A 26,289-nucleotide genomic window follows, 5' to 3' on the forward strand; every position below is an offset into this window, starting at 1 on the left:
CAGACTGGATGGGTCATATGGCCTTTATCTGCCGTCATGTTTCTATGTACTTAAATCACCTATTAGTAGTACTTCCCATTTTATAGCTATATTGGAATGTCTTCAATTAATCTGTTCAGTTCTTCTGCCTGTGAAGGAGGCCTGTATATTACACCAGTGTAAATAGGAATGCCATTCTTTCTTTCCAGATTAGCTCACAGTGCTCCCTCAGCCCATACGTCCTTTAGTTTCTGTCTGTTTAATGTTATCTTTAACATATACCTCCACTTCTCCTTCCTTTTTTCCTACCCTGTCCTTCCTGAATAGATGTGGAAAACAAACCAGCAGATCAGTATAATATCCAAAAAGACTTTATTGAGGATACCGTGTATGAAACAAATGCCCGACACAGGCTGTATTTCGCCCAACAATAGGGCTGCGTCAGGGGCTAGTCTGTATCTTTCTTAAATAAGATCGGTATCAAATTATGTGTCAAAACAAGAATATAAGGAATCTTCTTCATAAAAAAAACCAGCACGAGCAGCATAAAATAGAATATCCTGGATGACGCCAGATAGACAATGAATAGCCTGCTAACGAAGGAAGGATTGATCTTGCTTGCTCTTTTAAACCATATCCTTTTCCTCATTCGTGTTGTGTTTCTGAGGAATATCTTCTCCTGGAGACAGTGTTTCTGAACGAGGTTAGATTTGTGCTTACCATGAGGGCAGGAAACCTCAGTACCTGAAAGTGATAGTAAGAACTCCTTAAGCCAGGTTGTGCAGAATATGATCTGGGTCTCAATCAACTACCAACCTTCACCACAGTATTTGCATCCTTCTGGAATTCATAAGATGTAATATGCAAACAACCCTCTTTCCTGCATCTGGTTTCCTTCTCTCTTTCTGGTTCGCAGCTGTATCAGGCTTTGCAGGCAGGGAGTTTCTTAGCTTTAAAAATAGCACTTTTTATTGACCATAGAAATGCATTTTGCCATGAGTATATTGAGTAAAGGACAGAAATTCTTCTGACCTGGGTGCAGATTGCACTGCGACTCCAAATGGGATCCGACTTATTTCTAAGTTGTGATGTTTGGGGGCAATAGGACACTTTGGGGGGGGGGGGGGGGATTGTTTACTAAAGCTTAGCTCGAGTTATCTGCAGCAGGGCCCATGGGAATAAAATGGGCCCTGCTGCAGGTAACTCGAGCTAAGCTTTAGTAAACAGGGGGGTTTGTAATGACTTCAGTGATTTCATTTGGAAAGAGATTTATATCTAGTTTTAAGGAGTGGGGGCTAGGGCTCGTCATTTTTATCGCTGTGACAAATTGTTCGAAAGTAAAGACCAGCAGAGGAGTTGTGAGAGGACTTCCAGAACGGGAGAGAACTTCACTGGTAAATTATTTGCTGGGAAATTGCTTTTAAACTTGAGGAAAGGTGAGTTAAATAGGTAATCTTATTTTTAAGTTACTTTTGTTAGCTTAGCATTTAAAGTCTCTCTTACAATTTCATTGGGCAGCAGTTAAGGGACTATTACCATAGCATCAGTATAGAGCAGAGCTGATAGTCACAGGAAACCTCAGTTTGGAGCAGTGGTTCCCAAACCTGTTCCTGGTCCTGGAGGCACCCTGGTCAGTCAGGTTTTCAGGATATCCACAACGAATATCCACGAGAGAGATTTGCATGCACTGCCTCCATTGCATGCAAATTCCTCTCATGTTCATTGTACATATCCTGAAAACCTGACTGGCTGGGGTGCCTCCAGGACCAGGCTTGGGAGCCACTGGTTTAGAGTTTAATTCCTTCCCACCCCTGGCCTGATCTCTGATTTTTAGGCCCTTGAACCTAAGTTAATCAGGGCACCTCCATCAGCCAGTAATTGGCTCTTAGCAATGGTCTACTTAGGTCTATAGAGGGGAACCTACAAATAATAAAAATAATTTTTAAAAAACCCTAAATATTAGGGTTAGAATATAACTAACAATTGTAGGGGACTTCAGTCTACAAATACCTACTCATTAGCAGCTTAAGAAATGATCCATAATAAGATGCAGACAGCAGTGCAGCAGTGAGATGGCGGCTATCCAGTCTTTTGGAAGGAGTGTCACATGTTTCATGATCTCCCAGTTGGTGAGAGGTCATGTGTGTACTCGGTACAAAGAGCCCCTAGCACTTGGAAAACAGGTCCAGTCCCTGGAAGCTAGAGTAGCAGAACTTGAAGATACGACGAGGCAGGCAGACAGGTATACAGAGGAGGCTTACAAGGACATAGTAGAAAAGTCCCACCTCCAGTCTGGTAACCTCTGGGCTGCCATGGAGGAGACAGGTCACCTGAAGGGAGAGTATCACTTTGGAGAAGGAAGTGATCCTGTAGTCAGGATCTGCCCCCTTCCCCCCCCCCCCCCCCCCAGGGGATGCAATATCTTCTCACACAAAGGATATGCCTCCAGGGTCTCCTGGCCAGGAGGGAAGAGTTAGGATGGCAGTATTAGTTGGAGATTCAATCATTAAGTTTGTAGATAGCTGGGTGGCTGGCGGACGTGAGGATCACATGGTTACTTGTCTGCCTGGTGCGAAGGCGGCAGACCTTGCGCTTCACCTAGATAAGATTGTTTTTAAACAGTGCTGGGGAGGAGCCTGTTATCTTGGTACATGTGGGTACCAACGACATAGGAAAATGTGGGAGGGAGGTTCTGGAAGCCAAATTTAGGCAAGGTAGAAAGCTAAAATTCAGAACCTCCAGGGTAGTATTTTCAGACGTGCTCTCGGCTCCATGTGCAGGACCCAAGAGGCAGGCAGTCTCAATGCATAGATAAGACAATGGTGCAGGGAGGAGGGATTTAGATTTGTTAGGAACTGGGCAGTGTTCTGGGGAAGGGGGAACCTATTCCAAAAGAATGGACTTGGATTAGCCACTGTTGGAAACAGGTTGCTGGGCTTGATGGACCTTCGGTCTGTCCCAGTACGGCAATACTCATGTACTATGTACTTAACCGTGATGGAACCAAGCTTCTGGTGCTAACATTTAGGAGCTAGAGCAGTATGGTAGTGTGAGCAACGGAAAGGCATGGAATCCTCATAAAATACAGAGGGCAGTGTATTGTCAAAAGGGAAATAAACAGGCCTATTTCTTCACAGGTTTTGCTCTCTCAAACACAGTCCTTGAACGAACCTTGTTCCTTATAGGTTCCACACTTCAGTATATACTACTTTTCCCTATAAAGGTTCAGGGTTCCTGCAACTTGTCCCAGACACAGCTTCCATAGGTTTAATATCCAGTCACTTCATCATAACTCAGACTCTCTTAACTTAGGTTCTAAGGAAACGTCTCTTGCCTTACTGAAACCCCTTCTTCTGGTAAACTCGGGGTAGCAATGTCTGCTTTCCTAGGCTTCCCTAGGTAGTGCAGCCAACAGGACATGCTGGGAGGATCCTTGACCTCAGGATCTCATCTTCTGGAGACTGTTTGCCTCGAGGTTTGCCCTCGGACACCTCTTTCCTCGGGGGCCTCCCCATCCTGTTATGCCTTCAACCCCGCCCTCCTGGCCAGACAGGTTACCACACTTATTCTTCAGGTGGCTTCACTTCAGTGAGTGAGTGTTCTTAAGGAAACTCTACCTTGTACCACCCACTCCCTCACAAGCTTTTAAATTAGAATGGGGGGGAGGGGGTGCTGACAGTCGCACAGGAGTGCGTGGTTTGGAGTGAAGTATCCTTGAAGGATACTATTATAACAGAACATGTAGGAATCCCAGTAGAGAGGTTTCAACACAGGTGAAAAAAGCCAGGAGCGTTTAAGGGTAGGACAGAGCAAAGGTTGCAAATTATCCCTGTCAACATCTAAGCAGCTTGTAAATGCAAGGAAAAAACACTTTGAAGTGTCTGTATACAAATGCTAGAAGCCTAAAAAATAAATTAGGAGAGTTACAGCATATAGCAATACATGAAGAAGTAGCTATAGGTATCTCAGAAACCTGGTGGAAGGAGGATAATCAATGGGACACTGTATATCACAATGATAGGGTGGATCAAATTGGAGGGGGGGGGGTTGTGCTGTATGTTAAAGAGGGAATTGAGTCAAACAAAATTAAAAATTCTGCATGAGACAGGCAGCAACATAGAATCGTTATGGATAGAAATTCTGTGTGAGAAGAGAAAGAATATACGCAGAGGTCTATACTATCATCCACCAGTCCAGAATGATCAGACAGATGAAGATACGTTAACAGAAATTAGAAAAGTTAGCAAATTTGGCAACGGTATAATAATGGGCAATTTCAATTACCCCCGATATTGACTGGATAAATGTGATATCAGGGAGCGCTAGGGAGGTAAAATTCCTAGACGTAAGAAATGTTTCTTGGAGCAACTGGTCCAGGGACCGACAAGAGGGGGAGCTATTTTAGATTTAGTTCTTAGTGGAATGTAATACTTAGTACAAGATACTTCTAGCTGTTTTTGAGTAACTCCCTGTATTAATTGGAAGGCCTCATTCCACACTGAGAGGCTCGGACACTCCAGGAAAGAGTGAAGAAAGGTTCCTCCTCCCTGATGACATCGGGGACACTGTCCATCTCCCCATAAGCCCATAATTGCCCCTTTAGCCTTAGTGATGTATGCTCTGTGCATTATCTTATATTGTGTTTCCTGCAGATCTGCTACTTTAACCATGTCATATAATGTGGAGAAAAGCTTGTTAAACGTTTGGAGTGTATAGGTCGTACCTAGCTCTGTGTTCCAATGTCCCACCAGCCTCTCCATGCCCCCTTCTGGGCTATGCATTTGCAAGATCTTATACCATGTAGAGAGACTATTGATTTTATAGGGGGTCCGGAGCAACACCTTATCCAACAGGCCCCACCTCCACTTATCCCCGTATTTCCCCTGTAAAGCAGAGTAATAATGCCTCACTTGAATGTATTGCAGTAGATTCTTATTAGGGACACCCCATCTCTCTTTGATTTGGTCAAAAGATTCCAGCGTATCCCCCCCCCTCCACTAGGAGATGGCCTAAAATCCTGCACCCCTCCTGCTGCCACTGGGTAAACACCGAGTACCCCATGCCTGCTGGAAACTCCGCATTGCCCACCATGCCCAAAAAGGGGGACGCATCGGGTGACTTCTGTTGTTTCTCTCTCCACCAAATCCATGCCCTCCGCATGGGTTTCAGGAATGCCAGCTTGCCCACCATCTGAGAATCAGTGCCAGCTCGCGTGTGTATTAAATTTATAAACGACCATGGGCGACTCCAGTCCTCCAGCCCTCCAGTTGGCAAAAACTTATAGTGATCTGCCAACCCCTCAAAAATAAAGCGTATAAGCGCTGCAACATTGTACATGCGTAAATCGGGTAACCCCAGGCCTCCCGCCCCCTTATTATGGGATAGTTTCTGATGCCCTATTCGTGCCCCTTTCCCATGCCAAATAAAAGAGCGGATAATGGAACGAAACAAACGTTCCTCTCTCCGTAAGACCCAGATAGGTGCCACCTGTAGAGGGTAGAGAATCTTAGGCAGTAGAACCATTTTTACAAGAGCTATTCTCCCCATCAAAGAAAGTGGCAGGTCTTTCCATCGCGCACACAACTGCCCAATTTTCTCCACTGACTCCATCACGTTCTTCCTGTAGAACGTCCCACCACTAGTACTAAGGAAAATACCCAAATATCGCATTGCGCCCTTAGCATATGGGATCGGCAATTCTACTGTTCCCGGGTCCCCACTGCGTCCCGACAAAGGAAGCACTTCCGATTTAGAGCAATTTACTCGCAACCCCGACAGATCCCCAAATCCAGCCACCAGATCCAACGCCCTGGGCAGATCCGTAGGGGCGTGCGCCACATACATTAGGATGTCGTCGGCAAATAGATTAAGTTTAAATTCTCTATGCCCCACCCGCAGACCTCGGATCGATCCGCTGCTTCTAATCTTTATAGCTAGCGGTTCTATGGCCAGTAAAAATAGGGGTGGCGACAAAGGGCAACCCTGGCGGGTGCCTCTGTGCAGCGAGAAACTCTCTGTGAGCTTTCCATTAACTACCAGCCTAGCCTGTGGCATCGCGTAAAGGGCCTTGATCCAGGATAAAAAAGTCCCAGTTATGCCAAACTTTTCTAGGGTCCAAAATAGGTATTGCCATGATATACTGTCAAAAGCTTTCTCCATGTCCAATCCTATTATGGCTTCTTTTCCCCCACTCCCTCTGTATTCCTGAATTGTTAGCATAGCCCTCATAATGTTCATGGAAGCGTATCGCCCCGGGACAAATCCGACCTGGTCTTCATGCACTAAAAAGGGCAATAACGCATTCATCCGCTTGGCCATTATGGCCGCCAACAACTTTATGTCCTGATTTAAAAGCGAAATGGGGCGGTACGATCCCACCTGTGTTACATCCTTACCCGGTTTTGGCAATAATACCACATGGGCCATGTTGCGCTGGATTCCCAGTCCCTCTTCTGCAATCCCATTAAACCACGCCCCCAGGGGTTCCACTATTAGATCCACCAAAATACGGTAATATTCCGGGCCAAAACCATCGGGCCCCGGGGCCTTGGTTAACTTGAGGGATTTAATACCCTTTTTTATCTCCTCTCCTGAGATAGGTGCATTCAAAACAAGCAGCTGATCCTCTGTAGGCTGTGGCAGCTGCATCGTTTGAAAGAACCGCTCACACGCCTCTAGGTCAAACTCCCTAGCCTTATACAAAGAGCTATAAAAATTTACAAATTGCTGCGTTATCTGTGTCTCCTCCGTGTACTCCCTCCCTTTTGGATCTTTAATTGTGGTAACGACCTGTCTTTTGCGTGGTGGCCTAACCAGGTTAGCTAAGAGCTTCCCTGCCCTATTGCCCCATTTGAACAGTTTAAAGCGCTGAAAGTAAATATCACTTACAGCTCTCTGGGTCAGGATATCATCTATTTGTTTCCGAACATGTAACAGCTGAGCTTTACAGTCTGCATTCAAGGAGCTCATATGTGTCCTCCACAACTGGTGGAATTCTCTAGACAACCGTAAAAGATCTGCCTCCCTTTTTTTTCTCTGCCTTGCTGTGTATGCTATGATATCGCCTCTCAACACTACCTTCGAGGCCTCCCAGTATGTACCTGCATCTACGCCCGGGGTTTGATTGTGCCTTTGGTATTCAAGCCACTTATTTCTCAGAAACTCATGAAATTCCTTATTGTTATACAATAGTGGTGAAAATCTCCAAATCCTCTCCTTTGTTTCTGCCGCAAATGACATGTCTAAAGTAACTGCTGAGTGGTCGCTCAACACATTATCAAGTATATGTACTTTAGTGACTCTAGATAGCCAAGAAGTGGTGACCAACATGTAATCCAGCCTAGAGTATACATTATGCGGGTGGGAGTGAAATGTGTATTCTCTATCGTGGGGATGTAACAGCCTCCACATGTCCTCAAGCCCCAGTTGAGAAGCCACGAAATTCACCCCTTTAGTGTCCCAATTTCTTCCCTTGGTTTTCGGGGGCTTGCAATCCACTGAGGGGTCAGCCACCATGTTAAAATCTCCCCCCATCACTATTAAGCAATCAGGAAGGGTCAATACTTTGGCCACCAATTCAGAGAAAAATTTGGAGGAATATACATTGGGCCCATAGACATTGCAAAGAATATGCTGTCCCCACAATTCACCTATAATCAGTACATATCTCCCCTCTCTGTCCTGGATCACTTTATGAGTGTTAAATGGCAATTTCTTGTGTATTAATACGGCCACTCCTCTTTGTCTAGAATTATAAGAAGAGAACCCCACCTCTCCCACCCAGCTCCGTTGTAATTTTTGATGTTCAGAGGCCGAGAGGTGGGTTTCTTGCAAGAATGCTATATCTGCTCCCTCTTTGCGTAGCCACGAGAGCAGCTTAGTTCTTTTAACTGGGGAGTGCACACCATCCACATTCAACGTAATTACTCTTAAATTAACCATTGTCAGGTTGTATGTTATTAATACCATAGATAAAGACACTATACATCTCGCCAGTCTCCCAGCCCAACTGGCAAGTATCTTCAATACACTCATTAAGCAAACAGACTCTCACAGTGATTTTAGCTTTCAGATCTCTGTCCTTTCCCACCCAAGAGCCCTCCTTCCCCCCTCCCCCCTCCTTCTCTCTCCACACTGACAACCACAACCACACCCCTTTCAACTCTACGCATTCATCCACCCCCCCTCCCCCTCCCCACCATTCTCATCCCTCCCCCCCCTCCCCTGTCCCTTCCATTCCTTGTCTTCCATCCTACTCCTACCCGAGACTCACCAGTCCGACAGGGCCTCCCCGAGAGTCCCCCCCCCCCCATCCAAGAGTTATGGAATGTCAGACGACCCACAAAGGAAGCTTGTGACTATATATCCTGAGCCCATACCCCCATCAGCCATAAAACTAACCCTTCTATAACACTTCATTTCAAACTAAAACAGCTTAAAGAACCAGACATGTTATCATTGTTACGAACCCCTCCTCCCACTCCCTGCTCCCGCTTTCGCTTGGAGCCTGTCCATCAATTAGCATATCCATCAACTCTAAACAAAGATTGTCCCAGCACTTAATAGATGCCTCCTGGCTATTTGCAAATAAAACCTTCAGCTCCCACTTCCAGGATTACTCTCCTTGGTCACGGGCTCTTTCCCAGCTCACAGGTGCCAGCCGCGGTGATTTTCTCCAGCATTGCCTTCGCCTCTCCTGGATCGCTGATATAGGACACTCGATTTTCATGCCATACCCGTAGCTTCGCCGGGTAGAGAAGGGCGAACTTGATTCCTTTTTTATGCAGTTCAGTGCATGTAGGTGCCATAGCTTTCCGGAGCAGTGCCACTCTTGCAGAGTAGTCATTGACAATAAGCAACCTGTTGCTCTCGTACGATAAAGCTTTCTTTGTGCGGTAAGCCCTTAAGATCTCCTCTTTCGCCTGCCAGTTGGTGAAATGCGCTATTGCTGTTCGGGGTCTGGCATTCTCCTCCTTGCGCACCCCAATTCGGTGCGCCCTGTCACAGCAAATGTTGTTTTTGCCCTCTGCTATGCCCAGCTGGTCTGGAAGCCAGGAGTCAAAGAACTTATAAAGATTTTTGTCCAGCACCGACTCAGGGAGACCCACCACTCTCAAGTTGTTTCGTCGCGCTCGGTTTTCCTGCTCTTCCAGGCGGTCTCTCAGCTCTCCCGTTTCTTTTTGAAGTTCAGAAATTTGAGCCGCCATTTGCCGAGCCTCGTCCTCTCTCGCCGCCACTCGATTCTCCACTTCAGCAATGCGCGTGGCCTGTGCATCAAACTTTCCGTTTATTTCATCCACAGCTGTTTGCAGTTTGGTAAGTCTATTTTCCAGTGCTGCCGACACCGACCTCGTTATTTCCGCTATCCATTCTCCTGCCTGCGGTTCTGTGTCGCTCCGCGCGGGCTGCATTGTTGTTTCCGCCATCTTTTTCGGCGCCTTGTTGTTCGGGGTTTTTGCTCCTCTCTGGGCTTTTGTGGGCATTCCTCAGAAACCTTCTCAGAAACGTGATGAAATCTGGGCTCTGTTCTATCATCTAACAGCCAACACCCTCAGCATTTGCGTATAGCCAGCAAAACTGGCTGTTTTTAGCTGAATATAGCAGATCTCTCGGGGAGCCCCTCTCCACCACGTCCCCTCAGGCAGCAGGCATCACGTGACCCCCCCGCTTGTTGCACTTCTGCCTAGCTTGGTTTTTATTCTAGTTCCTTGTCTGATGCTAGTTAGTCTGTGTGTAGTTTAGCTTAGGGTTATTGTTTGTTTCCTAGACTTGTTCCTTATCTGTCTTTTGTGTTTAGTTTCTGTTTGTCTGTGTTTCTTGTTCAGTGGCTGCTTGGCAGCTTTCAGTTCTGTCTCGTGTGTTTGTTCCCTGTTTTAGTGGCCGCTTGCAGCTTCTAGTTCCTACCCTGTCCTGTAAGTCTTGTTGGCCGCCTGCAGCCAGGGGAACTCCTCAACTCCTGGGGAGGGGCGGCTCGTGCAGGTGAAGTCTTGCTGTTCCTATCTGAGTTCTGTCTTGTTCCTGATGTGAGGTGGTTTTGCCTGCCACTGCTGCTCCTTGGCAGTGGCCTAAGGGCTCACTAACCTAGTTCCTGCTTTTGAAAATGTGACAATTACTTTGAATACTTGAATAAGTATGCATTTAAAAGCGAGCCTTGTTGATGTAGATTTTCAGAAAACGTTTTACAAAGTCCCTCATGAGAGACTCCTGAGAAAATTAAAAAGTCATGGGCTAGGAGGTGGTGTTTTATTGTGGATTAGGAATTTTATTTGTTTTTTATTTATTTACTCCATTTATATCCCGCCTTATCCAAGGTGGGTCACAGCAGGGGCGTAGCTACGGGTGGGCCTGGATGGGCCCAGGCCCACCCCAATTTGTCCTGCTCCTCCAATCCGGTGCTGATCTTCTAGGTGCCGGTTAGGCTGCAGTGAGAGTGCTGCACAGCCTTCTTTCAGTTCAGTGCATGGCGTAGGTGTAGCTAGGGGGGATGGAAAAAAACGGCGCCTATGCGCATTCATCGCTAGTTTAGTTCCTGAAGCGCACGCGGTACCACTTCCAAACGCTGCCCGGATCGGATTCGGAGATGGTTGGCGTTGTCGCCTGCTTGCCGCTTGTCAGCCCACTCAGCCGCCTGCTGTCCGCGCACTCCCAGTCTCCTGTCTCCCATCCCCTCACTGTGCTTCCTGCACTGCTTGAAGCCAAGAGAAGGCGCAGAACGTCGTCCAGAGAGCTCAGCTGCAGCGGCCTCGTGTAGTAGTAAAGTAGCTTACCACACAAGGCCGCTGTGGCTGAGATGAGCTCTCTCGACAACGTTCTGCTCCTTCTCTTGGCAGTGCAGGCACCGGCAGCACGGGGGGGGGGGGGGGTCCGGTGTGTGTTGCAGGCTGCACTCGCTGCAGCAGCCCAGTTGTTCGGCGGCAGCGGCGCTTCACCTTCATTGGCTGTGCAAAGCTGACTCCTGTTCTTCTTTCTTCTTTGACTGCTGGGCTGGCGCCATGGCTGTAGTAGAGCTAAGGTAAGGGACCGTTCCCACAGCACATGTTGTGTGTGCTCTGGCTCGCTGACTTTGTGGGCTGCTGGGTTCCACCTCCGCAGCACTTGCAGGAGCTATCACCCGACCCGCCCCCAACACAGCACAGGACAGGACAAGTAGGTTGAAGAAAACAGGAGATGGGGTATTCCTATCTAGTCCATTATACGGACTTTACCAAAGGAATTTTCAAAATAAATGTGTCGTCCATCTGTAAAAAGTCTAAAACAGTTCCAGTTGGATAGTCATTAGGCAGTGCCTTAAAAGGTGGAGGTGGGATTTTTTTTTTCTTTTTTACTTATTTAACAGCTTTTTAATTTATTTCAAACCTTCCTATATCTAGATTTAAATATAAAATAAAAATTGAACATCAGTAAAACAGCTTAAAAAAATAGCAGTGATAATCTTTGTATTTTGTGCTCATTTATCTAGGCTGTTCTATACAATACAGATGGCAAAGTTTCAGTGAGAATATTCTATTTCTTGATCTTATTCATCTTAATTGTTTCTGTAATCTGCCTTTGGGAAGCCTGGTGTTATAAAGTAACATAGTTAATGACGATAGATAAAGACTGGTAGGGTCCATCCAGTCTGCCCAGCAAGATAAACTCATTTTACATTGTATGTGATACTTAACATGTATACCCGAGTTTGATTTGTCCCTGCCTTTCTCAGCCCAGCCCAGCACTGCAGGTAATACAATTGTAAATGCTTTTTTTTTAACATCATAATGGTGGGATGAGTAGGGGGTAGGACAGGGCTGACACTAGGCTACAGGGAGGGGTGGGGGGGTAAGGTGGGGCTGATGCCTAGGTACGGGATGGATGTGAGGAAGGGGAGGGCTGATGCCAGGTTATAAGGATAGATGGGGGGTAGTGTAGAGAAAGGAAGGGCTGATGCCAGGCTACGGGGATGGATGGATTGGGGGGGGGTAGGAAAGGAAGGGTAGGACTAATGCCAGGTTATAGGGATGGATGAGGTGAGTAGGGAAGGGTAGGACTGATGTCGGGCTACAGGGAGGAATGGAGGGGCAGGGAAGGACAGAGCTGATGCTGGGCAATTGATGAGGGTTGGTCTGTGTTCTGCATGTGACCAAAGTGATTCTTCTGGCATGTGGTTTGTGTTGGGATCTATATCAATCTTGAGTAGTCTGACTTTTCCAGTGAGACGCGTATTGCTGTTATTCACTGCTGCCTTTTTAAAGGTACTGTTATTAGTATTTGTGTGTTCAGAATTGGTGGTGTTAAAAGTTTGCTACATAGGCTTTGAGTATGTATGTGGTTTATATTGATGCTGGACAGCTGTTGGGCAGACTGTTTATTAGAAATCCTTCATCAAGTGCGCTTTAAGGCATTATTTAGTTGTATCTCAAGAAATGCTACTCTCACTTATATATATATATATATATATAGTGCCCACCCATATTAGCTCTGGGCCCACCCAAAATGTCAGGTCTGGCTACGCCACTGGGTCACAGTATCTACATACGTAGTCTTGAGCACATAACAATCGTCAAGTATATTAACAGCATCCATGTACGTAGTCTTGAGCGTATAACAGTTGCTAGGTATCTTAATTAAGCTAAGACGAGATCATCAGCCTGGTCCTAGCATACAACAAACAAAAGGCAAAGGGAGGGGAAATAAAAAAAGATTCTTTAATAGTCAATCCGGTAAGTTTTTATGTAGTCAAAAAGGGTTTGACAAACATATGCATTTTTAGCAGCCGCTTGAATTGATTGATGGATAGAAAACAGGGTAAGGTTAAATGACCAATTCTCTCAGTGGAGGAGGGTGAATAGTGTAGTGCCCCAGGGATCTGGTCATCCAGATGTGGACAAGTGCAAAGTGATGTACATTGGTAAGAACAATCCAAATCACAGTTATTGGATGCTAGGTTCCACCCTAGGAGTCGGCACCCAAGAAAAAGATCTAGGTGTCATCGTGGACAGTATGCTGAAATCTTCTGCCCAGTGTGTGGTGGAGGCCAAAAAAGCACATAAGCACTGCCACGCTGGGAAAAGACCAAAGGTCCATCAAACCCAGCACTCTGTCTCCGACAGCAGCCAATCCAGGCCCCAAGACCCTGGCAAAACCCCAAAATTTAATAATGGAACTGCTAGGAATTATTAGGAAAGGGATAGAAAATAAGACCAAGAATATTATAATGCCTCTGTATCACTCCACGGTGTGACCACATCTTGAGTATTGTGTGCAATTATGGTCGCCATGTCTTAAAAAAGATATAACAGAAATAGAAAAGTTTCAATGAAGGGTGACCAAAATGATTAAGGGGCTGAAAGTCCTCTCATATGAGGAAAGACTTAGGACTCTTTAGCTTGGAAAAGAGACGGCTGAGGGGGGCTATGAATAGAGGTCTACAAAATCTGAGTGGTGTAGAACAAGTAGAGGTGAATCAATTTTTTACTCTTTCAAAAAGTACAAAGACCAGGTGACACTCAAGGACGTTATTTGGAAATACTTTTAAAATGAACAGGTGGAAATATTTTTTTTCGCTCATTAGTTAGTTAAGCTCTGGAACTCGTTGCCAGAGGATGTGGTATCGGCGCTTAGCATATCTGGGTTCAAAAAAGGTTTGGACAAAATCCTGGAGGAAAAGTCCATAGTCTGCTATTGAGATAGACATGGGGAAGCCATTGCTGTCTTTGGGATCAGTAGCATGAATCTTGCTACTATTTGGGATTCTGTCAGGTACTTGTGACCTGGATTGACCACTGTTGGAAGCAGGATACTAGGCTAGATGGACCATTGGTCTGACCCAGTTTGGCTCTCTTTTATGTTTAGTGTATGGCTTTTTAAATCTTGTTGTAAGTCTTTTAGATTTATTGTACTTGATTTATTTGGTGTGTAAACCATTTTGATTTGATTTTAGATACACAAGTGGTATAAATACGTATAAATAAATTAATGAATTAAATTTGGTGAGCATATGTTATAAAGGACTTGGAGAAGGTGCAGAGAAGGGCGACAAAAATGATAAAAGGGATGGGACGACTACCCTATGGGGAGAGGTTAAGACGGCTAGGACTCTTTAGCCTGGAGAAAAGGCGGCTGAGGGGTGATATGATAGAGGTTTACAAAATAATGAGCGGGGTAGAGCGGACAGATGTGAAGCGTTTGTTTACACTTTCTAACAATAATAGAACCAGGGGACACAAGATGAAATTAGAATGTGGTAGGTTTAAAACAAATCTGAGAGAGTTTTTCTTTACTCAGCGCATAGTTAGACTCTGGAACTCATTGCCGGAGAAGGTAGTGACGGCAACTGGCCTTGCTGAGTTTAAAGGGGGTCTGGACAGATTCTTGAAGGAAAAGTCCATTGATCGTTATTAAATTTGGGGTTTTTGCCAGGTTCTTGAGGCCTGGATTGGGGCCTTGATGGACCTTTGGTCTTTTTCCAGCATGGCGGTGCTTATGTGTGTAATAATATTTGGGTTCAGGTGTTCCAAATGATTGATTTCATTTGGAAGACTTTGAGGCTCATTTCCAAAGCACATAGACTTACAAAGTTGCATAGGTTACTGTATTTTCCTGTGATGCTTACCGCTGTCTTGTCCCTTATGGCTTGTGCTCACCCGTTTGCTTCTAGCTAAACAACCTATGGTTTTGTTTCAGGTATGATTAGTGGTAAGTTTTTGCCCAGTGCTGTTGATGTACTTGTAACTCAGAGCTGGTGTTGCGTTGTATACTTACTGTCTCCTTATCTTCCTGACAATTTGCTCCTAATCCTTCATTCCAGTAGCAACACGATGAAGAAAATGCCGATGCTTTTGCAGACAGCTGTGCTGCTGGGCCTGGTGATCATGATCAGCACATCGCCATTGGAAGATATCGAAGACGGAGGCAAGCACTGGGTGGTCCTCGTAGCCGGGTCTAACGGCTGGTACAACTACAGACACCAGGTAAAACGCTGGTACCCTTCTCCATAGGGTGCACAGACCCAGGGCCAGATGCGCAAAGGCAGCTGTAAAATATGTCTGCCTTGATAAAATTTGGCAACTCACGAACAGCGAGCGATGCCCGAAGGGGATCACATGCAAATGAGCTGCACGGATCCCCCTTTCTGCATTTCTTGCTGTTTGTGAGTCCAGGCTCTCAAATGCATTTGACAGCTCTGATGCACTGAGCCCACACTTATTTTTATATAACTTTCTCTGGTGGACCCTGACCACCCCCCCCCCCCCCGAATCTTTTTTTTTTTAATGTAAAACTTTCCCTGTTGTCCAGGGAAGGGAGCGGCAGGAGTGTGTGTGTGTGTACACAAGGGGGGGGGGGATGGGGTCCAGTTTACTAGATCACCAGGGAAAAAAATGATTTGGGGAGGGCTACGGGGGTGTGTGTCAGGGTCCACTGGACCACTAGGGGGAAAAAAAAAGATTTGCAGGGTGGGGGCGATGTTGAGGTCCATTGGACCACCAGGGAGGTGCTTTCTCTCCTCTCCAACAGCTCCAAAGCAGCCGTAAAATTTGCTGGTTTAAATTATGGCTGTTCTGGAGCTGTGCATCCCCCGGAATGCACATTAGAATACTAATGAGCTCACTGTAATACATTTGCAAGGGGTTCTCGGTGGCTGCCCACGTGCACTACTAGCTGTATGATCGCTTCCTTTTCACTGGCTAGAACCAGTCTAAAGCAAACATTAATAGCATGACAAGCTTTGTGTATCTGGCCCCTAGACTGACTGGTTTGAGCTCTAAAAAACAAAACAAAACATACAGCAGATGGCTAAACAAAGTGCAGATTTTTTTTTTCAGGCAGTGAGTTCACAGAAAGGGCAAGGCAGAGATTGAAGTTTTTGAATGTGATATTTATATGTTTCTAGATGACTGTGTTTTCTTGTTATGTGTACTTTGCTTGAAGAATGTTGAAAATAAAAATTGCATTAAAAAAAAATCTATTGTAAAATATGGCCACCATTTTGGGACACATTAACTCCAGTGGCTCGGAGTACAGTATTAAATTCCTGAAGAGGGGAAGGATGGGGGGGGGGAGGCAGGGGGGCTGAGTAGGAGATGGGGCGGGGGGGGGGCAGGGGGGTTAGGGGGTGGAAATGTTAGAGGAGGGGGGGAAAGGAAAAAATTTTGACACACTGGAACTTGAGTATTGAACTTTGTGATATGTATGAACAGATGGTTTGCATGTGCAGTAATGTTCTTATTTTCTGATTCTGTGTCAATAAAGATGATGTTTAAAACAAAAAAAAAAAAACCATAAGATTGGATGAAGGTGATCAGAGGATTTCTAAAATTCACACTGTGAAATACAAGCATTTGTAAGAGATGCCACTGCTAAGAGGAGTAAAAAAAAAACCCCAGATGTGATGTTTGCTGAAATGTCTAGGTCAGGCTTGTCCAACCCTGTGGCCCATGGGCGAAAACCTGGCCTGCCAAGAGCTTTTACCTGGCTCTCAGAAGCTTAGTAGGGTTCTGCTTCCCCTGCCGCAACTTGGTATAGACTTGAAACTGCGAGACTAACAGGAACGAACGTCCAGCACCGTGTAGATTACTCTTGCAGACAGCCAAGTTCCGTCCGGGGAAGCAGGAAACCCACTGACCTCCTGCCACTGGAGCCAGATGAGGGGAAAGAAACTGAATCAAGGCTGGGGGGATGTGGTACATGAGAGAGAGAGATTGGATGAAGGCTGGTGGGGTGGGGGCATGAGAGAGAAAGAGAGAGAGACTTGATAATTCCTGGAGGGGGACGTGAGAAAGTGAGATTGGATTGTGGGACAGACTGAGTGAAGACTGGGGGAAACTGAAACTGAGTGAAGACCGGGGGACATTTAGAGAGAGAAAAAGCTTGGCCAAGCCTGGACTAAACTGATTTCTTCAGTGAAACAACCCAACAACTTATAATAGAAGGGACATAAGATTCTCTGTTTACTTTTGTTTATTTCATGTTTAATTTTTTTACTACTGTCGGAAACTAAAGCAGTAGAACAGAAGCTGAGCAAAATTAAATGCTGGTTGTGGGGGGGGGGGGGGACTCGAGTGAGAGAGAGAGAGACTGGGGGGGAGGGTACATGAAAGAAACAGAAATTGGGTGAAGGCTGGGGGGAGTACATAAGAGACAGAAAGTTGGGGTGAAGGCCAGGTGGGGGAGATACATGAGAGAGAAAAAGAGACAGGGGTGAAGGCTGGGGAAGAGTACATGAGAGAGAGACTTGGAAAGTCCTAAGGAGCTTAGCCGAGATTGGGTGGCAGAGCCGGTGGCGGGAGGCGGGGATAGTGCTGGGCAGACTTATACGGTCTGTGCCAGGGCTGGTGGTTGGGAGGCGGGGATAGTGCTGGGTAGACATACGGTCTGTGCCAGAGCCGGTGGTGGGAGGCGGGGCTGGTGGTTGGGAGGCGGGGATAGTGCTGGGCAGACTTATACGGTCTTTGCCAGAGCAGGTGGTGGGAGGCGGGACTGGTAGTTGGGAGGCGGGGATAGTGCTGGGCAGTCTTATACGGTCTGTGCCAGAACCGGTGGTGGGAGGCGGGGCTGGTAGTTGGGAGGCGGGGATAGTGCTGGGCAGACTTATACGGTCTGTGCCAGAGCCGGTGGTGGGAGGCGGGGATAATGCTGGGCAGACTTATACGGTCTGTGCCCTGAAAAGGACAGGTACAAATCAAGGTAGGGTATACACAAAAAGTAGCACATATGAGTTTATCTTGTTGGGCAGACTGGATGGACCATGCAGGTCTTTTTCTGCCGTCATTTACTATGTTACTCAAAAAGAGCGTGCGTATGCCCGCATATTTTGTTAAAAAATATAAAAAGTGGCCCCTGATAGAAAAAGGTTGGGCAAGCCTGGTCTGGGTAGAAACTGAAACAAAACTGTTCCTCCTGGCGTAAGCATCCTTTGTTCCAAGCAATGACGAAGAGATGGGAGAAGCGACACGTTTAAAAAGTGGGTAATATGAAAATGCAGGTGATCATATAACCCAGTCTTTACAACAACCTGCAGGAGCCTTAATAACCGGGGCTGGATTCACATCTGTTGCACCCCTAGACACAGGAGAGGGAAGAGCACTCTCTAAAGATGTGCTATAATCTCGGTGAAACTTTAGTCCCGTCCCCCCCCCCCCCCCCCCCCCAAGCAGCATTCTTCTCTCTTGAGTTGTCAGCCCCAACCAAAGGTTGCTGGTAATGATGATTTTGTGATTGATTCTTACACTGCTCCAAATGCTGCCTCCCTGTAAGCCCGGCATCTTTAAGGGATGGTTCGGATGGGATGTTGGTGCTCAGACGTTGGGGGAGGAAACGTCCTTTTATGGTGCTTTAGGGACCTGTCTGCGTTGCTTACTTAAAAATTTGGACCAGATGGTAACTAGATATTTTTTAGTGAAATGCAGTAGCTTACGTGTTCCTCGTGTCGATTGGGTGGGTGCATTGGGGTTGATGGTGGCAGGATACCATTCAGATGAGCCATGATGACCCTTAATGCCAACTGCATGGGTTAGAGTTGTGCTAATACTGGGACCCAAGAGAATAGAATACAAAAGAAAAAAAAATGACCACAAAAACTGACCTAGATAAGATGTGATATCTTAGAAGTAAAGCAAAAAAAAGTTGGCTTTCCAGTATCCGAGGGGGCAACATATATTTTGGCAAACAATTAATATAAGCCTGAAAGCTCTAGCAGGCTACTATGGCACAATAACCAAAAATCAGCCCTGCTTCAAAAAGAGTCCCACTCTCATCATAGGCTTAGGAGTCTCTTACGAAAGATTAGCTCGAGTTATCTGCATCAGGGCCCATTTTATTCCTATGGACCCTTCTGCAGGTAACTCGAGCAAATCTTTAGTAAAAGACCCCCTTAATCTCCAACCGGAAGAAAAGAATAGTATTGAAAAAAGAATTCCACCTAATGTGGAGAAAAAAACGGCGAACAAGTCAGGGAAAAGACACAGAACAGAGCCATCGTCTCCAAAAAAAAAGACCAAGCCAACAAAAACGGAAGGTGAGGCCTCTGAAACATTACTAGAAGAAATGTGCTTCTTAAAGGAAATGCTACTAGAAACTAAAGAAGACTTACAGGAGATAAAACGTCATATTTTCAATAAAATCTGAATGATCTCAATTCAGATCTCGTATTGAAATCTTAGAAAATATATCAAACAATTACAAAGACAATGCAAACATATCGGGATCCTTGAAAGAGAGACTGAAGATATGAACTATCAGTTTTGTAATTTTGACAGGCTATTGACAGGACCATATAGAATATACAGTTTTTTTTCTAGGTTATGACTAGGTCCCCTACAGATGAAGTGGAACAGATGTAGGTTCCTCTGGGTGGAAGTTTCCCGCACAGGAGAGGTCTCAAGCGAAAAACCTGCACCCTGGAGCAAAACTTAGTTGGAGAACTCTAAAGTACTGATAAATTTTGTTGGGAGAACTTTGTCATTCACTTGTTAGGCATAGTGGAAAGCAACAAAAATGAGATAAGGGTGACCATTGTGTCAGGAAGGACCACACCTGCTCAGAGCTTTACCCGTTGGGAGAGCAGTTTTATCATGACACTGTTAAATAACATAGGCCTGCAATTCCCAAACCTGTCCTGGCTAGTCAGGGTTTCAAGATATCCACAGTGAATATTCATGAGACAGATTTGCATACTTAGGAGGCAGTGTATTCAAATGTATCTCAACGATTACCTTGAATTGAGACATTTTATTGGCTTGTAATTCCTTGGGGTGATGATCATATCCCCCCACCCCCTGAAAGTTTACTTCTGCTTTTAAATTAAACTCCTTAGCATTAAAAATATTAGTGTATTAATAGATTAATTCCATTTCACTGGAGACCCGAGTTAGAAATGTGGTACGTAGGGCTCTGGCTAAGCTTGGAATGGTTAGGTATCTTCATGCATTCATGAGGGCCTCTGAGTCCAGAACAGAAGTGCGATCATCTCCCATGTGGGCTACATAATTCTATATACTGTATGTCTGATTACCCAAGAAGCGCATTGGCACTCAATGAAACTGCAAATCCATTTAAAATCTTATCCTTCAAGTTCTGTTATCTGACAGTTTAGATCAGGGGTGGGCAACCTTTACGCACAGAAGGCCACATGAATGTTAAGACTATACCTAGTGGGCCACACACAGAAAATTATTTTCCGAATAATTTCACTGCCGGCAAAACTCTGTGATTAAATGAATATAAATTATTACCAGAATATTAAATTGTCAAGTTTTGTCCCATTGTTGTATTCTTCAAAGGTTCCACTGACAACCCAACTCTGGTTAATGACCTCTGTGCGGGCTATTTTCTTTTATTATCTTTATTTTTGTTTTTCGAAATTATAAAACAGTAGATTAGCAAATAGTTCTTCACAAAGAGAGATGATACATATATGTATTACTGTTGTCAAGTCATAAAAACTAAAAATTATAACCGTGAAAAACAGAAAAACCAAAAAAAAACTCGGAAGAGTGATGGAGATCTCTCCGTCCACCACGATCAAACGTTCATAATATAATGTCTTCAAACATAATAAATGAACTCTTTGTGGTCCAAGTATCCCTGATTCTAAAGGTGAAGTCAATTCAAATCAAGTGCCCAGAGCAGCTTAGCCAGTTCTTTTGAACTCCAGCAGTGGTTGCCAAATCTGCTCAAGCTTTGATACTGTATCCCTGTACTTGGCCACCACTCTCTCCAAGTGCTGGGCAGACTTATACGGTCTGTGCCAGAGCCGGTGGTTGGGAGGCGGGGATAGTGCAGGGCAGACTTATATGGTCTGTGCCAGAGCTGGTGGTGGGAGGTGGGGCTGGTGGTTGGGAGGCGGGGATAGTGCTGGGCAGACTTATACGGTCTGTGCCCTGAAGAGCATAGGTACAAATCAAAGTAGGGTATACACAAAAAGTAGCACACATGAATTGTCTTGTTGGGCAGACTGGATGGACCGTGCAGGTCTTTTTCTGCCATCATCTACTATGTTACTATGATTCAGTTGTCCATACCTTATCCCAGCTATCTTCTGTGGGACCCTCTGGACATTTCCATTGGGAAGCAATAAGCAACTTTGCAGCCAGAAGGATAAAATTTACCAAATCACCCTTACCCAAAGCCTCTTCTAGCAGCTTAGGAGACCAGCCCATGAAAAAGATTGGGGAAGATACATGATTCAAGGTGCGGACCATTTCCTGTGTATGTTTCCCATGGTCTCGCAGGCCGCAGGTTGCCCATCCCTGGTTTAGAATCATTCGATGTTCTCTATCAAGGGCCTTAATTCTAGTCTTGGGAAGAGGTTGCAGGTCCTTTGATTTGGAAAAATTAGGTTAGAACAAACCAGAAAAGCTGTTCTTTGTAGTGTTGGCTTTTAGGTTGTGGAATCAACTACCCACCTTGTTGCAGGATGTCAAGGGCTGACTTGTTATCACATGTCAACTGAGTAAGACCAAAATGTTATGGTTGGGGACTTCCTTAAAATCTGTAGTATCTTCTAGTAGATTCCATCTCTTTTTTACTTTGCTCTAGGAGGAAACCCCCTGTTAAGCCAGGATCCTTAGTACAGGAAGCCCTAAGGCAGCATGGCCATGACCTAGGGTGTGTTAAGGGCATCGGTAATTCTGGAATATAAATCGCTGTAACTTTGGTCAAGGATTAGGTGGAGTTGCTCACTGCCCGTTCTTATTACATTGCAGGCTGATGTTTGCCACGCTTACCAGATCGTCCACAAGAATGGCATTCCTGATGAACAGATTGTGGTCATGATGTACGATGACCTTGCAGACAGTGAGGAGTAAGTAATCTGTCTATCTTCAGCCCACAGTGCAGTTGTGCCTTTCACACTTAGGACACTACAGGCCTCAATAAACGCAGTCCCACGCATGGGTCATAGAGCTAGGGAAGAGGTGGTGAAATGCACTTTCTCCCCCCAGCTTGTGCAGGACCCTCCACATGGTATTGACTGAGCATTAGTTGGTCACATGATCAATCTGACAAGTGTAGGGGAAGAAGACAAGATAAAAAGCAGGTTTTAAAATATTCAAATAGTTTTCGGTTCTGTTTTAACCTTGCGACTCCAGAATTGCAAAGGGAGAAGTGTGCTCTGGAAACAACAGAATAGAGTTGACCCTGTCCCTCTGTGAATGGACAGTAAAGGCACCCAAATGTAGGTTCTAGAAAGATCCGCGCTAAAATTGTATTCTATAAAGGGGGCTCCACACCAGGTGTCCTTTATAGAATCGTGCTTATCGCCGATTCTCTCGCTTCCATTCAGCTTTGGGTGCGAGGACTTGACGCCCACTGAAACCTGGTGTAAATCCTGGCGCACAACCCAGGAATTCTATAAGACTGCACCAAAATATTTGGAATGCCCCTGACCTGCCCATGCCCCTCCCATAGCCACACCCCCTTTTGAGTTGCATGTGAGCCACTGGGTGTGCAGCATTATAGAATAGCCTAGGCAGATGTGTAAGCCCAAATTTAGTGCCCATTAATGTTAGTAATTGATTAATGGCTCATTAACTAATTAATTTGCGCCAGGGGTGGACTGACAGTGGTCTGGGCCCCTGGGCAGTAAAAGTCATTGGGGCCTGCCACCTCACCGCTGCACCAATGACGCACACTACAGCTCCCCCCCCCTCCCCCGCGCTGCAGTTGCTGCCCCCCCCCCCCCTCACACACCCTGAACCGAAGTGGGCCCTCCCCGGTCCTACCTTGAAGGGCCCTGGTTGTCTAGTGGCTTCTTTGGGCAGGAAAGAAGCCCACTCTTTCCTGCTCACTATTGCTACTGTGCCTGGCTCTGCTGTGTGTTCAAAATGGCTGCCAAGACTTACTGTGGTAGTCTCGCAGGTCTCGGCAGCCATTTTGAAAACATACCAGCGCCTCCAGGCAGAATAGCAGCAGCAGGCAGGAAAGTGGGATTCTTTTCTGCCCCCGCATAGGCCACTAGACCCAGGGCCCTTCAAGGTAAAACTGGGGAGGGAAGTAATGAGCGGCGGGCAGCCGGGCAGAACCTCTGGGCCCTCAGGCACTGCTCGGTTGCCCGAATGGTCAATTTGCCCCTGATTTGCGCACACATCTGCTCTACACACCCAAATGTGGGCAACCTTTTTAGAATCTGGGGATAGATGTGCACAGGCATGTCTGTGCTGAAGCACTGATCAGCCATTTGTCCTGGCTGGAAGCTAATGCTCCGTACAGTCTTCTTCAAGCTTCTGTACACCCAGTTAATGCCATCCTCTTCAAACTCTATCCATCCTTTAAAGTGTGAAGGGTATCTCCAGAGCACAGTCTGTCTGAAGTCCCTTAATTGATTTACCCTCCTCCCATCTTAAGGCCTTGGAATCATTAGCAGAATTTCTAAGGTGTCTTCTGTGCTGATAAGTAGAGGGAGCCCAATTTTGGAGAGTCTGGCCCTGGCATTAAGAGCTAGGGTGCCATCTAGTACAGGTACTGAATCATTCAGTGGCATAACGATTCCTCTGCCATGATAACCACGTCTAGTCCATGTCACAGCTAGGAATAAATGGACCACGGGTGGAGAAATCAAGATGAGCCCCTGCAATTCTGTCCTGAAGGAATACCTAACCAGTTGGGTTCTCAGGATTGCCAGGCACAGCCTCTCGTATGCAAATTTTATCTTATGTGTGCTCATTGTGGTAATCCTGGAAACCCAGCTAGCCAGATACGCCTGAGGTCAGGGGTGGGGAAACTCTGCCTGGAGGGGAAATGAAACTTTTGTACAGCTGCCACAGTCTGAAGTCCACTCGTTAGCACGAATGTACTTCAGTTTTTTTTTATTAGTCATAGTGGTCTTAGGAGAAACTATATGTAGGCTGTGATGCTTTTCAGTGGACTAACAGCAAAAGGGTGATGGGATTGTGTGAGCTTTTCAGACCATAGAGGTCATCATTGATGATACGTTGAAACCTTCTGCTGAGTGTGTAGCGGCATCTAAGAAAGCAAATAGAATACTACTACATTTCTGTAGCGCTACCAGACGTACGCAGCACTGCACACATATTCAGGTACTTTCTCTATCCCTAAAGGGCTCACAATCTAAGTTTTTGTATCTGGGGCAATGGAGGGTTAAGTGACTTGCCCAAGGTCACAAGGAGATGCAGTGGGAATGAAATCCAGGAAGCCAGTATCAAATCCCACTGCACTAACCATTAGGCCACTCCTCTACTGTAATGGCTGTAAATAGAATGTTAGGAAGTATTAGGAAAGGAATGGAAAACAAAAATGAGGATGTTATAATGCCTTTGTATTACTCCATGGTGCGACCACACCATGAATACTTTGTGCAATTCTGGTCACCGCATCTCAAAAAAGATATAGTGGAATTAGAAAAGGTACAGAGAAGGCCGACGAAAATGATAAAGGGGGTGGGACGTCGTCCCTATGAGGAAAGGCTAAAGCAGGTAGGGCTCTTCACCTTGGAGAAAAGACAGCTGACTGGAGATATGATACAGATCTATAAAATAATGAGCGGAGTGGAGTGGAACGGGTAGATGTGAATCGCTTGTTTTCTTTTTCCAAAAATACTAGGACTAGGGGGTACGCAATGAAGCTACACAGTAGTAAATTTAAAATAAATCTGAGAAAATATTTCTCACTCAATGTGTAATTAAACTCTAGAATTTGTTGCCAGAGAATTTAGTGACAGCAGTTAGCTTAGAGGGGCTTTAAAAAAGGTTTGGATAGCTTCCAAAAAGAAAAGTCCATAAGCCATTATTAAGATGGACTTGGGGAAAATTCACTGCTTATTTCGAGGATAAGCAGCATAAAATGTATTGTACTGTTTGGGATCTTGCCAGGTACTTGTAACCTGTTGGAAACAAGATGCTAGGCTTGATGGACCTTCAGTCTGTCCCAGTATGGCAACACTTATGTTCTTATCCCCTCCAGAAACACTGAAAAATATCCTCCTTGCTCAAAACTGGCTACTCCACTGCCTCTGAGTTTGACGCAGAGGAGCGCTCTAAACTTCAGAGAGTCTTACATTTTTATACACTTTGAGACTGAGATTCAGAAATATTTATGTGGTCATCTGGGGAACCGACAGAAGTGCTTTTTTCAAAATAAAATTCTAGGCCTCTTGAATAGAGGATTTTGGCAATATAGATATACATCCAAAACTATCCTGTGAAACGAGGTGAGATTTATGGTATTCCAAGGGTGGCACCACTTTGGCATATAACTTTTTCATCTATGTAGTGATATTCAGCCACTAAGCACACAAATTACACATCTAGGTGGCTGCACATATTTGAATGGTCTAAATTTATACGGTATAACTTACAGTTCAGATTCAATAGATACTATGTGGTATTATCAAAACAGGGGGGAACACCGTAGAAGCGGAGGACCGGTTATCACTACGTCAGAAGACACCAGCCAAAGGAGTAGTGTAAGCAGCAGGGCTCTCCTAGTCCATCTGTTCCTTTATGGGAGAACCCTGCTAATTACACTACTCCTTTGGCTGGTGTTATCAAAACAGACATTTCCAGTGATAGATTACAAAACATCATAGAGTGTAATATAAATATTTTGGTCTTTTTGCCACCACCCCAAATTATTATGTACCAGCCACTCACAATTTGGAGTGATATAAGACCAAGGCCACGTATGAGAAAAGCAATTATTGTTACTTACCAAATACAGATACAATTAATAGTTTCTCATGGGAGAACAGCTCTGCTATACATAAGTACTATCTGAAACTGTGTCTCCCAAGTAATGTTCTAATACAGCTGCTTATATATCTTTTCTTTAAACAATGCTTAACATAGCTTCAGCAAGTTATCTTCCTCAGAGATCATGTTGTTTTCTTTTCTCACCATCTGTTTCCCCTCTGTTGCTAAACCACGTTTTTTTGTCTATTCCTAATTACTCCTTTCTCATGCCTGCTTGCACACAAGAATGTCTTATCAGATCATGAGTTCTGGTTCAAATGCTGATCAGTTTTTGCCCTTTGGCCCTGTTCCATGGTGCATAACCTGTGCTCATTATTTACAAGAGAGGGTCCAAAGTACAGAGCAAAGTCCAAATGGCAAAAAGAAGCACCAGGAACCTTCAAAATCGAGACACAGTTTCTTTAATCATATAACTTGAACATCAATTTCTCCTTGGTGCAGCAACGGAGCTTTCTCCAGCTCTCCTGCTTCGGGTGTGAAAATCCGGCGCAAGCTATTTTTCTTCCCAGTATCTTTCCAAAATGTTGAGGAGCTCGGAGTTTTTCCAACGTTTTGGAAAGACATTGAGCCTAAGATGTTATAACACAGTTGAATCCTGACGCAGGCGCTGGGCGCCGAAACACGGCCC

General features: G+C 45.4%; 1 protein-coding gene across 2 annotated transcripts in view; it reads left to right on the forward strand.

Annotated features, from left to right (window-relative positions):
• LGMN (legumain) overlaps nucleotides 1–26,289 on the forward strand; it is an 89,292-nt gene that overhangs the window by 16,926 nt on the left and 46,077 nt on the right. Inside the window, exons 2-3 of one of the 2 annotated variants that reach the window (XM_030214433.1) lie at nucleotides 14,768–14,927; nucleotides 21,660–21,757. In XM_030214433.1, coding sequence (XP_030070293.1) covers nucleotides 14,775–14,927; nucleotides 21,660–21,757 — 251 coding nt within the window. In that variant the 5' untranslated portion in view covers nucleotides 14,768–14,774. Of the gene's footprint in view, nucleotides 1–14,764; nucleotides 14,928–21,659; nucleotides 21,758–26,289 lie in introns of both variants that reach the window. The other variant, XM_030214432.1, reaches the window with a different exon arrangement.

The sequence above is a fragment of the Microcaecilia unicolor genome, chromosome 9 (assembly GCF_901765095.1).
Source record: "Microcaecilia unicolor chromosome 9, aMicUni1.1, whole genome shotgun sequence".
NCBI classification, from domain to species: Eukaryota; Metazoa; Chordata; class Amphibia; order Gymnophiona; family Siphonopidae; genus Microcaecilia; species Microcaecilia unicolor.